Raw genomic sequence first — 13,584 nt, 5'->3', positions numbered from 1 at the left:
ATCTTAAACTTTAATAATTTGGATTTGAATTCAAATATAAAAAAAAATAAAATCATATTATTGGATAAGCATGGCCAATCCAATCGTCTTATTAGTAGGAAAAAGAAATAATTTTTTATTAATTAAGAAATTTGAATCCAAAATGACAACTTGTGTCTGAGTCAGCAAAAAAGAGGAAAACCCCAAATTATCATAGGACTGTTTTCGCCTTTTTCATTCTCTCTCTTCTTCCCGTCTCCTTTCTCTCTCTAAAAAAACCAGCAAAGACAAAACTGCTCGCCTGAGATGTTTCCGCCGCCACTTCACTTCAGTCTATTATAGTAATCAAGCTGAAATCAAACAAACAGTACATTTTAAGATCCGAGATTTTCTCGTCGGAGGAGGATCCACAAATCTAAATGGACAATCTTGCTCGAACCCAATCATCCTTGCTCCGGTCTTCTCCGACCTTCCGATCATCAATTCACAGTTTTTCCGACGAGGGGGAGGAGGAGGAGGAGGAGCTAGACATTGAAGAACAGAAGCCACACGGAAAACCCTCTTCACCTCCGACCCGACTTGGCACAACCCGGTTCGCCTATGTCATTGCCGTCTTCTTCTTCTTTCTCTACACTTGTTTCCTTTACTTCCGCCGTGACGATATACCCACATCGGAAAACCTCCTCCTAGTTCTAATCTTCATTGCCATTGCTCTGTTTTTCGCCGGAAAAAATAAGGTCTCAATCCACCGTACCCTTTTCGTTATAAGGCAAATCCGCCAAGATTACAGGTACAAACTGGGTTTTTCGAAAACCCATCATAAGCCAGTACAATGGATTATCGGGGAATCCGTTGATTTAAAGAAAGATCGAAAAGTTAGAGAAGAATCAGGAGTTGAGTTTTACAGCTACGGCGATTTCTACGAGGGGGAATTTTACAATGGACGATGTAATGGGAGCGGGGTTTATAATTACTTTGGTAAAGGAAGATATGAAGGCGACTGGATTGACGGGAAATACGATGGATACGGAATAGAAAGCTGGGCAAGGGGTAGCCGATACAAGGGTCAATACAAGCAAGGTCTCCGGCATGGTTTTGGGTTCTACCGTTTCTTCACCGGCGATAGCTATGCCGGAGAATGGTTCAATGGGCAGAGCAATGGAATTGGAATCCAAACATGCTCAGATGGGAGTTGCTACGTCGGACAATTCAAATGCGGAGTGAAACATGGCCTGGGTTGTTACCATTTCAGGCGAGATCTAGTTTCTAAAGTTTTTGTTTTTTAAGTGACGATTCGAAATTTTCTTGAATCCTATCTTGAAATTGAACAGAAATGGAGACAAATATGGAGGAGAGTACTTTGGTGATAAAATCCATGGATTTGGAGTGTATCACTTTGCTAATGGCCATTTCTATGAGGGATCATGGCATGAAGGACATAGACAAGGGTATGGAATGTACACATTCAGAAATGGAGATAGAAAATCCGGTGAATGGAACTCCAGCAGTCTCAAATCATCACTTTCACCACTAAACGAAGCTGTTCTTAGATCAGTTCAAGTAATAATAAGCTTGTATTTCAAATGGGTTTTCAATTTTCATCAATTCATTTAGACCAATAATTTTGTGTTGGATTTGTAAAATCAGGGTGCTAGAAAAGCAGCAGAGAATGCAATCCAGCTGCGTTACTGCGTAGATGAGCAAGTAAACAAGGCAGTCATGGCAGCTAATCGAGCTTCAAATGCTGCTAGGGTTTCTGCTGTCAAAGCTGTCCAAAACAGAATGGATGGTCAATTTTGTTATATTTAACTAATGTAAATCTATATTTGTGTTTTTTTTTTTTTACTAGATTGTAAACAAATTAAACCCACCCCAGCTGATCACCAATGTGTTTGCCGGAGGTTGAAAATGAGAGATTTTTAATTTTTAATTTTTTTTTGTAATGCTTGACCACCACCATATGGGTATGTCCACATCACATGTATATATTTAAAAAAAAAAAAGTGAAATGGAACTTGATTTCGTCATCTGTTTTTCTCACTACTTTTGATTTGACATTATCATATATTCTATTGGTGGGGATGACCAGCCATGAAGTCTTCATTATTATGTTTGGTTTCGTTTGTCATTCAAATAATGTGAAATTCAACACTTTTGTATCATGATATTTCATACATTTGTGCTGAAAATTCTTATAAAACATAGTTTTTATATCTAAAAAAACACTTAAATAACAAGAATGAAGAACTAACATAACACCATAGGCATGATCTTCCACTTCTGTTTCACTTGATGTTCTTATATTTTGTTTAGCCAAATTTTATTGATTCAAATGAAATTTGAGATTTATGTAAACATGAGAAGATGGTATATATATTTATTGTCATGGATAAAATACAGAGTAGTGATTAGGGTATGAGTTGAGGGCGACATGCACATGGGTGGTGGTGGATGTTTGAACTTTTTTATTTATTTATTTATTTATTTTTAATAAAATGAAACTTTTTTTTTCTAACTTTTTGTGCGTGCATGTTTCTTCTCCCAACCTTTTTCTTAAGTAGAAAGAATGTGTGAAATCTTTCGTCTCTTTCAACTTTTAGATCTATTGTAGATTCTTTATATTTGTTTAAATTTGACTAAAGAAAGAAGCCATGTTTATTATTCACTTTCTCTTTGGGTTAAAAAAAAATTGTAACTAGAGTTGATACATTTAAACATTTTAATGTAAGGCTAAGTAGGAGTCCTGATCATAGTCTATTTGAAAACAATTTCTGAAACTAGATGTGAGTAAGTTTATATGAAAAATTATATTTATTAATTTCTATAAGATAATATTTTAAATCTAAACTGAACTAAATACATGTTTATAAATTAAATATGTTTTAGATGTACATAATAAAAACCTGTTGCTTAACCTTTGATCACTTTATTACATGAGACTCTCTTTGAATAACATTATTTGATACTCAAAACTTTAATATTTGTAATCACTTCAGACTTATTCAAGTTGTTAAAAAAGAAAGACAGAAGAAGAAAGAGACTTGTATTTATTCATTAAAATTAATCAAATATATGATATTTAATACTTACCTGACTAAGAAAAAAAATATATAATATTGATTAGAAAAAAGTTCCAAACAGTTATAAATATTAAAAATGGAAAAGTAGAGAAGGATAGAATTCAGAATTAAAATTTAAAATTGATGCTAATTTCCTACCTTTTAAAATAAATAAAAATTAAGTTATAAAAGTTACCTAATTTCAAACCTAAATAATGATTGTGTAAAAAATAAATAAACAAAAGGACATATTTGAGATCATTTTGACTTATAAAGCCTAAATACATTTTCATTTAGCCTTGTTTGATATGGGCTGATTTATTTGAATTAAGCTATTTAGTTTGGTAAAAGATGATATTAATTAGACTTTCTTTTTATGATAGAAATAATTGAATAACTAACTGATTATTCTCAAATAATATTGTTAATTTAAAATAGGAAGTTAGTTATATTTGAATAGAATGATTATAATTTTTTTTAGTAATTAATATTTTAAAATATTATAAAAAATAATTTTTCTATAATTTAGTATTTTATATAGTAATAATTTAAATATGTCTCATCAAATAAACTCCCAAAATATCTTGGTTATTTAATATTTCAAAATATTATATATATATATATATTAAAGAAAAATAAACATTTAGCTAAATCTAATTTTAAGAATATCTCAAAATTATGAAAAATACCCACAAAAACAATACAATTCAAATTACAAATTATTTGTTAATCCTAAGTCCTAACTTATTCAAATAGATAAAAATGAAGTAATTACAAGCAGAATATATATAAAAAAAATATACATATATAATGATATATTAAATATAGAGTTACTTTAAAATAATGCACATCATCTATTTTTTTATAAGAAAATGAATGGTCGATGTGGCTCCTCCAACCTTCCACAACCAGGTTGTCAAGCTTGCTTCATCCAATCTTTTAATAAGAAAATAAAACATGACGAAAAAGAATTGAAAACGAACTGTTGATATAATTGTGTTCGAACGAAGTGTTCAGAACTATTTCTTTCGGATAAAGAATAAAGCTTCGTTTTTGTTTCTCTTCAAACACCCAACCCACTCTCGCTCACCGCTACTAAAGGGTCTTCCGGTTGGTTTCCTTTCCTTTAGTTACTCAGATATTTTAATTCATTGAGTTTGAAAGTTCAAAGAGCGCAGACTAGCCATGAAGCTTGATACAGTTTTCCAGTCGAAGATTCATGAATCACATTATTTTCCAACGGCCTTTTGCCTATGAAAGATAGCCAAATTTGCATCTAGGACGACCTGCTTAACAGTGAATTGAAAGGTTTGGGTTAATTCAATGTGGTGAGTCCTACAGCCTCACGAGGATAATCTTGGTGAATGTGAACCCCAAAAAGGAAAAGATCAAGGGATTAACCGAGCCCTCTTCTTATGCGACCGTGTGTGTGGAAAGAGCTTTCCATTATGTATGTCCAGTCAACTGCTGCACTTCAACGCATTATGTGCAATTTAGAAAGTGTAAGATAAGGCTTTTGGACAAACTAGCCATAAATTACACATGTTTAGGAAGGTCCGTACAGGGACTAAAAGACCCCTCCTCGCATCATTCCCATGTAAGGGTATCTTCTTTGTTGAGTCAACTACACGTGAACGAGGGTTGAGCTTTGATTCCACCTCCTAGTATATAGAGTTAAGCCTTTTTTTAAGAGTAGATTGGATGTAAGGAGGAGACTGTCAGTTGGATTGTATTGTATATGTCATGAGTATGAAACAGTTCGGTTATTCGGAAAGAGGAAATATTGTGGTTGAAGAAATATCGATCTAGATGGATTTTACATACTATAACGATAACTAGGAGGAAAAAGAACATGGTAGAATGAAGTAAGGGGTTGTGTAAGCCTCATTCCCTCCGCAGCTTTTTTATTATTTAGAATATGATGAAAGAGTTCAAACTCATTTTCTGCTCGTGAAAGCAAATCCTCATGCGACTCCTAATATGCACTTTTAGTTGCTGCTCTGCTAGTCAGGGACTTTAATGTTATTTTGTCGCCCAACGAAACAGCTGATCTAATTACATTGACCTGAATCCTCTGGTCGAGCTCAATTACATCGACCCTTATAAATCATATATCGAATCGCCAAATCTGGAAAATTGGGTATTTTATCATATAATTTGGACTCGAATCACTGACATATGCTATAAGGTAAATCACCACCTCTCTCAGGTCCCCCGATTGATTCTACCATAGAGGCCAGTGATAGACAATAACTCCCCCTCCCGAACCTAACTTATAGTACTTGCTCTCCAAAGAGCTAACTCCTTTGGAAATCACACTCAAAGAAGTTGGAATCTTATTCTAGCTCCGGAACCTTACCACTAGACAACAAGATAAATGTATAACTTGAGAGCACTAGGTTTTCCAATTAGTAAGAATAGTTGCTTGAGCACCTCCATGTGTCCCCTACCCATAGAACAATCTACTAGAAGACAAGCAGCTCTGATACTGAAATTCTTTTATTTTGAGAGTAAAAGTAAGTGAGGATTAAAAGAACCTATTATTATCTGAATATAGTTCATGGAAGTTGTTACTAAAAAAAATATAACCGAATCAAACAAAAACAAATTGCATAATTAGTAAACACATATAAGATAATTCAAATTATTCAAAAAATATTTTAATAATATTTATTAAATAGAAAATGAGTTATAACTTATACTCAAAATATTATATACTGTATAAACTAGCAAAAAATTCTTGTATTTTTTATGTTTTGTTTGACATTGAATATTTGATTATAGTAATCAGTAGTTAATTTTTAAGTAATATTATTTGGTATATGTTATTAAATATGGTATTATTTGAATAAATAAATTGAATTATGATAATACATTCTTTCTAAAAAAACAAAACAATAATATTTGATATTTTTCTTTATCAATTTTTTTTTCACAATGAGTTAGTACTAATATTTCATAATCCAAACCCAAACAATTATATATAGTTATTAATATTATTATTTATAATTTACTATTAATTATTTTTAACGGAATGATTATTTCTCAAGGTGGGGGTATTATCGTGATTTCATGTTCGTGCGAAAATATATTTGGATTAATAATGGCTGTCAATCGGCCCAATGAAGACCGACCATACATGGGTTTTGTGCAGCTGAAATTGTTTTAAGAAAAGCTCCAAAATTGGGCCGCTGGAAACCAAAATAAACTGTTGGACCTTGATTAAAAGACTGCAAAATCTAAAATAATTAAAAAGGTTTATTTTAATGTTAAAGGTTTTCATTTTTTTTTCTCTTTATTTATTGAGGTGTTTTAATTTGGCCCATTTTCTTACCTGGAGGGAAACATTGATTTGTTATTGGATAATTTTTGTTATTTATTTCAATTTTATTGGAAATATATTGCTCATTGTTCCAATTGGGTTGTCCTTAATTTTCTTTATTTTGTGATAATATAATAATATATGTTAAGTTTTTTTTTTATCAAAAAAAAATTCAATTACACACAATCATCACTAATCAACATTTTTTTAACTAACTCCAAATTTATTTCAGTAACCCCAAACCCAGTGACGAATCTATGTAGGGGCTCGATTGGGCTGAAGCCCACCCAAAATCTTTTTTTTTTTTTTACAGAAATATGACATTACTCTTAATTTCTTAAATTTTTTTTAATATAATTCATTGTTTTTTTTTATCTAATTATTAAAAAAATGGTAAAACTTTACTTTTATATACTTGTTTTTTTTCAAAATTTTATCGTTATTATTTTTAGTTTACCTTAATTTTTTTTCAAGCCCACCCTAGTATAAAATCCTGAGTCCGTCCCTGCCCAAACCGAGCCAAGCTTAAACCTGATTTGCGGGCAATTTTGTTTTTGTGGGTTTCTTGTAATGGATTGTTAATTAACATATATGGTATCTTCAGTCTTCTGAAATAGTTAGCTGCCGAATTGCAAACTGATTCGTCTCTTTCATTTCCCCCCACCATTCCATCCCATACTAAATAAAATTGAGACTCATCAATATTATAATTTCTATATTAAAGTTTATTCATTGGTAATAGATCTAAAATATTATTAATTTGCACATGCATTTACACGTAACAAGTTGATGATAGCTATATATACCAACAAAGAGAAATTAATACTATAGAAAACCTGTGCAAACCAAACCCAATTACATAAGAGTTCCCTAATTATATATAATTAATCATGTCTATATATGTTGCTTAACTACAAACCAAAGTTGATGATCCAAATCTAATTTTCTAAACAATGCTTAATACCTTGATTAACAATATTATTTAACTATGGATTAGTTAAGTGATTCATGAGGTCACATGATGTGTCCCTAAACTAGTTAAAGGACAATGGAAGTGGGTCATCATGTGCTTGGACCCAGACCCATGCATGCAGTAGTACTCCATTGATCCATTGTGGGTCCAAGTCCAACATGCACGAGTTTAGACCACAATTTGTGGGACCAACCTCAAATGTGACACATATAATCTTGAAGATAATGTTGTCACACATCCAAAAATGATTCCAAGGTTGGTGAAGGTGGGGGCTTAAAATATAAAGGGAATGAAAATATATGGGTAAATACAATGTAATGGGAACAGTTGGGGATGGGAGATATGATGATATAGTTTTAGAAGATTTTTCATGATAATAAGACAGTGCCATGTGCAGAAAAAATGGGCTTTAATTTTTGAAGAATATTAATTCAAACAATTAGGTCTTAAGTTTGGCCTAGCTCCAGCCTCCAAGTAGTGATGGATTTTGGAAGTATATATAATTAAATAGTTGTTACACAAAAACAAATTGATGTGAAATCAGTTTTGGTCCAGTTTGGTATCAGTATATAAGTAACAAATCAATAATTTTTCGTAATAAATAAATATCAATTTATTACACACACAGTGAATATTGAATACCTATATATTACACCTAACTCAGTAATAGAATGTGCAGTTTCAAATTCATAATGTCGTGATTAGCCTTATTTCATTAGTTTTTACTCAAATAACCAAATGAATTGAACCATTTTATTCAAATAAATGAATTTTGACATCAATCTAAGTACTTTTTTGTTTCAAATAATTGAAGATAATAAACAAGTTCCTATATTCATGGAAAGAAGAATCTAATTAATAATCTATCTATCAGAGTTAGAGTTACGTGTGCATGAGAATAAGAATGAATGAGATGAAATGACACATTTACAACTCCGTCCAGTCCACGTTAAGCCTCTTTTTCAATTAATCCTCTCTCCATCAGGGGCTGCTACAAACCTAGCTAGCTAAGCTAGTAATTAATTACCTTTACTCCAAATTGGATTTGGACCCAATTTAAAGTAAACCCTTCTACTTAAAGTACGTAGATCAAATTCACAAGCAAAATGTTATTGTTTATAATGTTATGTTTGTTTACAATTTAAATAGTTAATCTAAACCATATCGCTCAATTACAAAATCCAAATCGTCAATATATACAATTCTTGCTAAGCAAATATATATATGAAGATTTCAAATTTATGGTGAAAACTCTAAGAAAAAAATTACAAAATGAAAAGACTCAAAATTCTAGCTCTACACAATGCACAAAAACTACAGAAGGCCAGCCCATTTTCTCTTTGTGCCATGTGCCCTCTCACAGGAAATGTTAAAAATGTAATTTTTTTAATCATTTCAACATTACATAATAAAAAAAATCTAATATCAGGAAGGTTGTGACCTTTATCATATATACATCCACTTAGTAATAAAAAATTAATCACTGCTATAAAGATTTTTGAAAGAGCTCAAGATCATATGTAGTTAAATAGAAACACAAAATCACATAGATTGTCATATTAAAAAATGGAACAATTGATATTTGATATTGGAACTTGAGTCATTTTTTATTAAATAAACTCAAATTTTGAATTGTGCCAACATTTTATCCATTTAAAGTTTTTTCAAATGGATAAAACGTATATTATCTTATTTTGACGTATTATTTCGGTTTTACAATTAATTTGTCACGTTTTTAAATAAAATTGTATTTAAAGACGTTTTAGACGTATTTTTAAAATTGAGTATTATTTTATATCTTTTTCAAATTTGCACATTTTAATTTGTTAAGGTTGGTTTGGATGACTACAAAAATGTGTGATTTAAGGAAAGATTTGAAAAATAAAGATATATTTTATATTTATTTTTCAAATAATTTATAATGACATAACATTATGTATGGTCTACCAATTTTGCTGTATTTGTTTTTTAAATTGAGTATATTTTCAAAATATACGAATTCAAATTGTCGGTTTGAATTTCTTAAAAATATCTTAAAAAATGTGTAATGTATGAAAATATATTAAATTATAAAAAAAAAGATAATTGTTATTTTGTTTGTAGAAATGTGATAAATTAATTAAAAAAATCAAACTACAATAGTAAAATAAAAAAATTGACGTTTATTCGTTTGTAAAAAAATATTAAAACCCTAAAATTATGATAATTGAAACCTCGTATAACACAATTTTAAATTCGGACCTCATTAAATAAAAACGACCAAAGTTCGAGCCTCAATTAGCAATTGAGCATCAAATAGTAAAAATTCAAAACTATTTTATGTTTAGTCTCTACTTATTTTTTTTAAAAGGTACATGTATATTAAAAATGATATGAAAAAAATATTAATCTATAGTTTATCGAGCTCGTAAGTACAAGAGAATAACAATTAATTCCCCGACGGACTCTATTGGTTTTCTGGAATGAATCTCGGAAAACATTAAAATAATAGCATTATGATTATACGTATCAGACGACTACGATCATTGAAAGTTTGACGGTTTCTCTCCAATTAGATAGTCCATTAAAAAATAATTGGGATCGTAACTCAAATATATATGCATGTCATATCAGTCACATCAATCTAAATTTTTCAACAATTACCTAAAGACTCGGGCATCACCCAATTAATCTCAATAATAATCTACTAAAGATTTCAGATACTAATCACTACTCGACAATGTAAAAGTTAGTAAGTTGTCGATTCAACCTACTCGTGATGCATACGACTAACCATAATATAACAATTTTTCATGCACATATATCATTTATAAGAATTCTAACGTGAATAATGCTTCATCCAAAGAACGAAATATTGGATGGAATTTTTAACTATCAAAGTTTTTCCCAATAAAAATTATATCGAATAATCTTAGCGAACATCTATAGCAATGCCCTACATGAAAACTATTCATGTTTTGCCAACGCATAACGTCTTATTCAGACGGGGACACTTGCTTACATCCTACCAATAGTAAAACTCTATTATGGGTAGGGGTGATAATGAGTCAGTTCGGAGCAGGGAATTCATTTACCATCCTCATCCCGTTTTTATTTTGGGGTTTTTTTAATATCATCCCTTCCACGTTCGGTTTCGGGGAGTACTCGTGGGGCACCGTTTATAAAATATTTTTTTAAAAAACAAAAAATTATACAATAAAATTATATAAACAATTTTTTTTAATATAATATATATATATATATATATTGTAATATATTGAAATTTTATATTATTATAAAGAAATAAACTTACAACTCTTATAAAATATAATGAATAATTAAATATATTGGTGATTTTATATATTTAATTATGTTTATAGTACTGTTTAGAGCAGAATCGGGGTGAGATTGGGACGGGCGGGGCAGAGACACAAATATCAATATTCCCGCATCATCCCCGTTCGGTTTTGGGGAAAAACCACCTCAAACGGGGTAATTTGGTTCGGTTACCGCGGGGCGGTTTCAAATTATCGTCCTTAATTATAGAACAAACTCTCTCTAATATTTATTCTCCTTCTATATCTATTTCGACTAGCAAAACCACTAGAACGACGATCAAATATTTTTTTTAACGGTGACATTTTTACGTATAGAAATGAAAGCAAACTCATAATATGTTATAACTAAACTTTTGACGTTACATCAAATATCGTCTTAAAAACTGATAAAAAAACCATCTCATAATGAATAATGAATATATACTTTTCCAAAAATTTCCAAGTAAAATAATTTTTTAACTCACTAAACCAATCATTTCACATGTCCTTGAGGTCTGTACGTAATAAGGTATGTTTTTTTTTAATTTTTAATTATTTAAAGAACCCATCATATTTTAAAACATTTTTCCATTATTTACTAATACACTGTAACGACATTTTATAATCATAATCTAAATAAGACTAGCTATTTAAATAATCCAAGCATGAGTCAAATGAAAGATGATCTGATTCATTATCTTTTAAAGGAAATATAATTTAAAACTACTTTCTATAAATTCTTAGTCAATAATATATAGGAGGCTCCAAAGAAGAAGCACACCTATTGAGAAAACGAAGGTTCTAAATTTTGCTTCGATCACAAACTGCCCTTCAATAGTGGATCAAATTATCTCGTTTGTTTGTTTGTCTCATTCACAAAGCATATATACTTCTCTATTCTTCCATATATAGTGACCAATCTATCCTGAATTCTTTTTGGAGAAGCCAAACACTATTAACTACTAATGGATAACTTAAATGGAACTAAAATTAGATACCTCAGCTAAAAGAACTAATTAATGAATCTAATTTTCCCAACTAAGCAAATAATTAATGTTGGTAACTCTATACCAATCAACAATATCAATCATCCCTTCACTATATATGGGTTTCATAGTCATTTGAACGAGACACTGTCAGCCCCCGAAAATTAGGCTGTTCCATCATTTTATAAAAAAAAGTGGAAAAAAATTAGATTCCCTAATTTTTTTATTTTTTTTTGAGATTTAAACATATCGCGGAATAAAACTTTTATTTTTCATCTTAAACTACTGAGCTACACTTTTATGTCAAAATAACTAATAAATTTAATTATAATCCTACTTTTTTTATTAAATGAACTGCTCTGGATGATGGTGAGCCTTGGGTTTGTCGGGCTTACCCTAGGGCCAGCCCTTACGAGACTTACATCAAAGTGATTGCAAATTTAAAATCCGATACAACAAAAAGCTCACCAGATCAAGATCAAGATCTTTGTCTGTTTTAATGGAAAAGTTGAGGCCAATAAATTCATCAAACATATTTGAAATGAACCCCAAAAAATAGGAAAATATCTCAACATAATAGAAAAGAATGAAAGATTCACATTGGTGAAAATTATGAGATTAATAGATTGAGAGACCCAATTATAAGTTCAGCCAATGTAAGGTCATGGAATTCATGTTGATAAAGCTGGAGAATCTCTAGAGCATAGTGTACCATTGTTGAGATCAGATGTTTTATAGGTTTTTGTGGTTTTTTAATGTTGTCCTCTAATTACTTTACGTAAATATTTGTATGAATATTCTAATTAAAGATACTATTAATTTAGTCATAATAAAATGATATATAAATACTTTTTTGATTCGGAAACAAGGAGTGTCTGACTCTGACCCATGTGCTAAAACAAAACAGCTGCTAACTAAGAATTCATAATTATTAAATAAACTGACTTTAATTTGTTGTTTCTACGATGTTTCACATTTATTTATATATTTTATATATGATCATATTGTGTGTGATTATATATAAATATTTGACTTAAATACAATATCAAATTGCTTTTTACATAATGACAATGGCATGACGATGTAATTAATAAAATCTATTTATTTAAAAGAAACACAAAATTAATTACCACAAATATGTAATATGTACTTTCATTAAGAACTTATTTTTTTTATAATTTTTTTAATTAAGAAACTAGCTTGATTACAAATGATTTATCTTAATAACCCATTTGATTGTTTGAATTTCAACATCTTCTCACCTATTTTCCATTAATCTAATTAATTAATTCATCAACTAAATATATATTAATATATTTTTTTTAAATAAATATTTTTTTATTAAATTTTAATAAATTTTAAAATTTTAACAACAACCCAACTTTACATTAGTTCTTTCAATACTAATTAACTTCATCAGTAAGGATTTATTTAAAAAATGTTCAGATGAATGATAATTTTAAGGAGATATTTTAATTTTTGGTAAAAAAAAAATTAAAACATAATGATAAAATATTTATTTTTTAAAAAATAAAAAAAATATTTTAATTAATAAATTGAATAATTAAATTGATAAAAGATAAAACTAATTTTTATTATCAAAAGTTGTCAACCACACCTTGAACTGATTTTATTTTTAAGTGAGAAATATTTGTTTTGAAATTATTAAAAATCATTTAATTTTATTTCTCTCTATTTATTATTTTCTTTATGTTGCACGCGGTCTTGTTTTGAGTTATTGGATGTACTCTTTACATTATTTTTTCATAAATGGAAAATAAATATTTTCTGTTTTGCCCCCAAATACACAGTAAAGAGAGGAAGAAAATGAAAAATAAGTTTTATTTTAGTGCTACCAAAAAAAAAAATAATATAAAAAGTACATTTTCTCAAAGAAAATTGAAATTACAAGTAGTATATATTATGTAACAATTGGGAAAGGTGAGCTCGTTCGCTCTATAAAGAATAA

General features: G+C 29.5%; 1 protein-coding gene across 1 annotated transcript; it reads left to right on the top strand.

The window, feature by feature from the left end:
* Positions 1–204: 204 nt before the first annotated feature.
* LOC124926612 (junctophilin-2-like) lies at positions 205–2,018 on the top strand. Its single transcript, XM_047466870.1, has 3 exons — positions 205–1,231; positions 1,311–1,539; positions 1,627–2,018. Exons 1-3 carry the CDS (start codon positions 399–401, stop codon positions 1,786–1,788), a joined length of 1,224 nt encoding a protein of 407 aa, XP_047322826.1. The 5' UTR covers positions 205–398; the 3' UTR covers positions 1,789–2,018.
* The last annotated feature ends 11,566 nt before the right edge of the window (positions 2,019–13,584 follow it).

Source organism: Impatiens glandulifera, chromosome 2 (assembly GCF_907164915.1).
Source record: "Impatiens glandulifera chromosome 2, dImpGla2.1, whole genome shotgun sequence".
NCBI classification, from domain to species: Eukaryota; Viridiplantae; Streptophyta; class Magnoliopsida; order Ericales; family Balsaminaceae; genus Impatiens; species Impatiens glandulifera.
This window is presented reverse-complemented; position numbering and strand designations above follow the sequence as displayed.

Bases quoted from the DNA above. Each gene is read 5' to 3' on its own strand.
- LOC124926612 (XM_047466870.1), top strand. From the start codon at position 399: ATGGACAATCTTGCTCGAACCCAATCATCCTTGCTCCGGTCTTCTCCG. The intron at 1,232-1,310 runs GCGAGATCTAGT...GAAATTGAACAG, and splicing joins CTGGGTTGTTACCATTTCAG to AAATGGAGACAAATATGGAG. The intron at 1,540-1,626 runs GTAATAATAAGC...TTGTAAAATCAG, and splicing joins CTGTTCTTAGATCAGTTCAA to GGTGCTAGAAAAGCAGCAGA.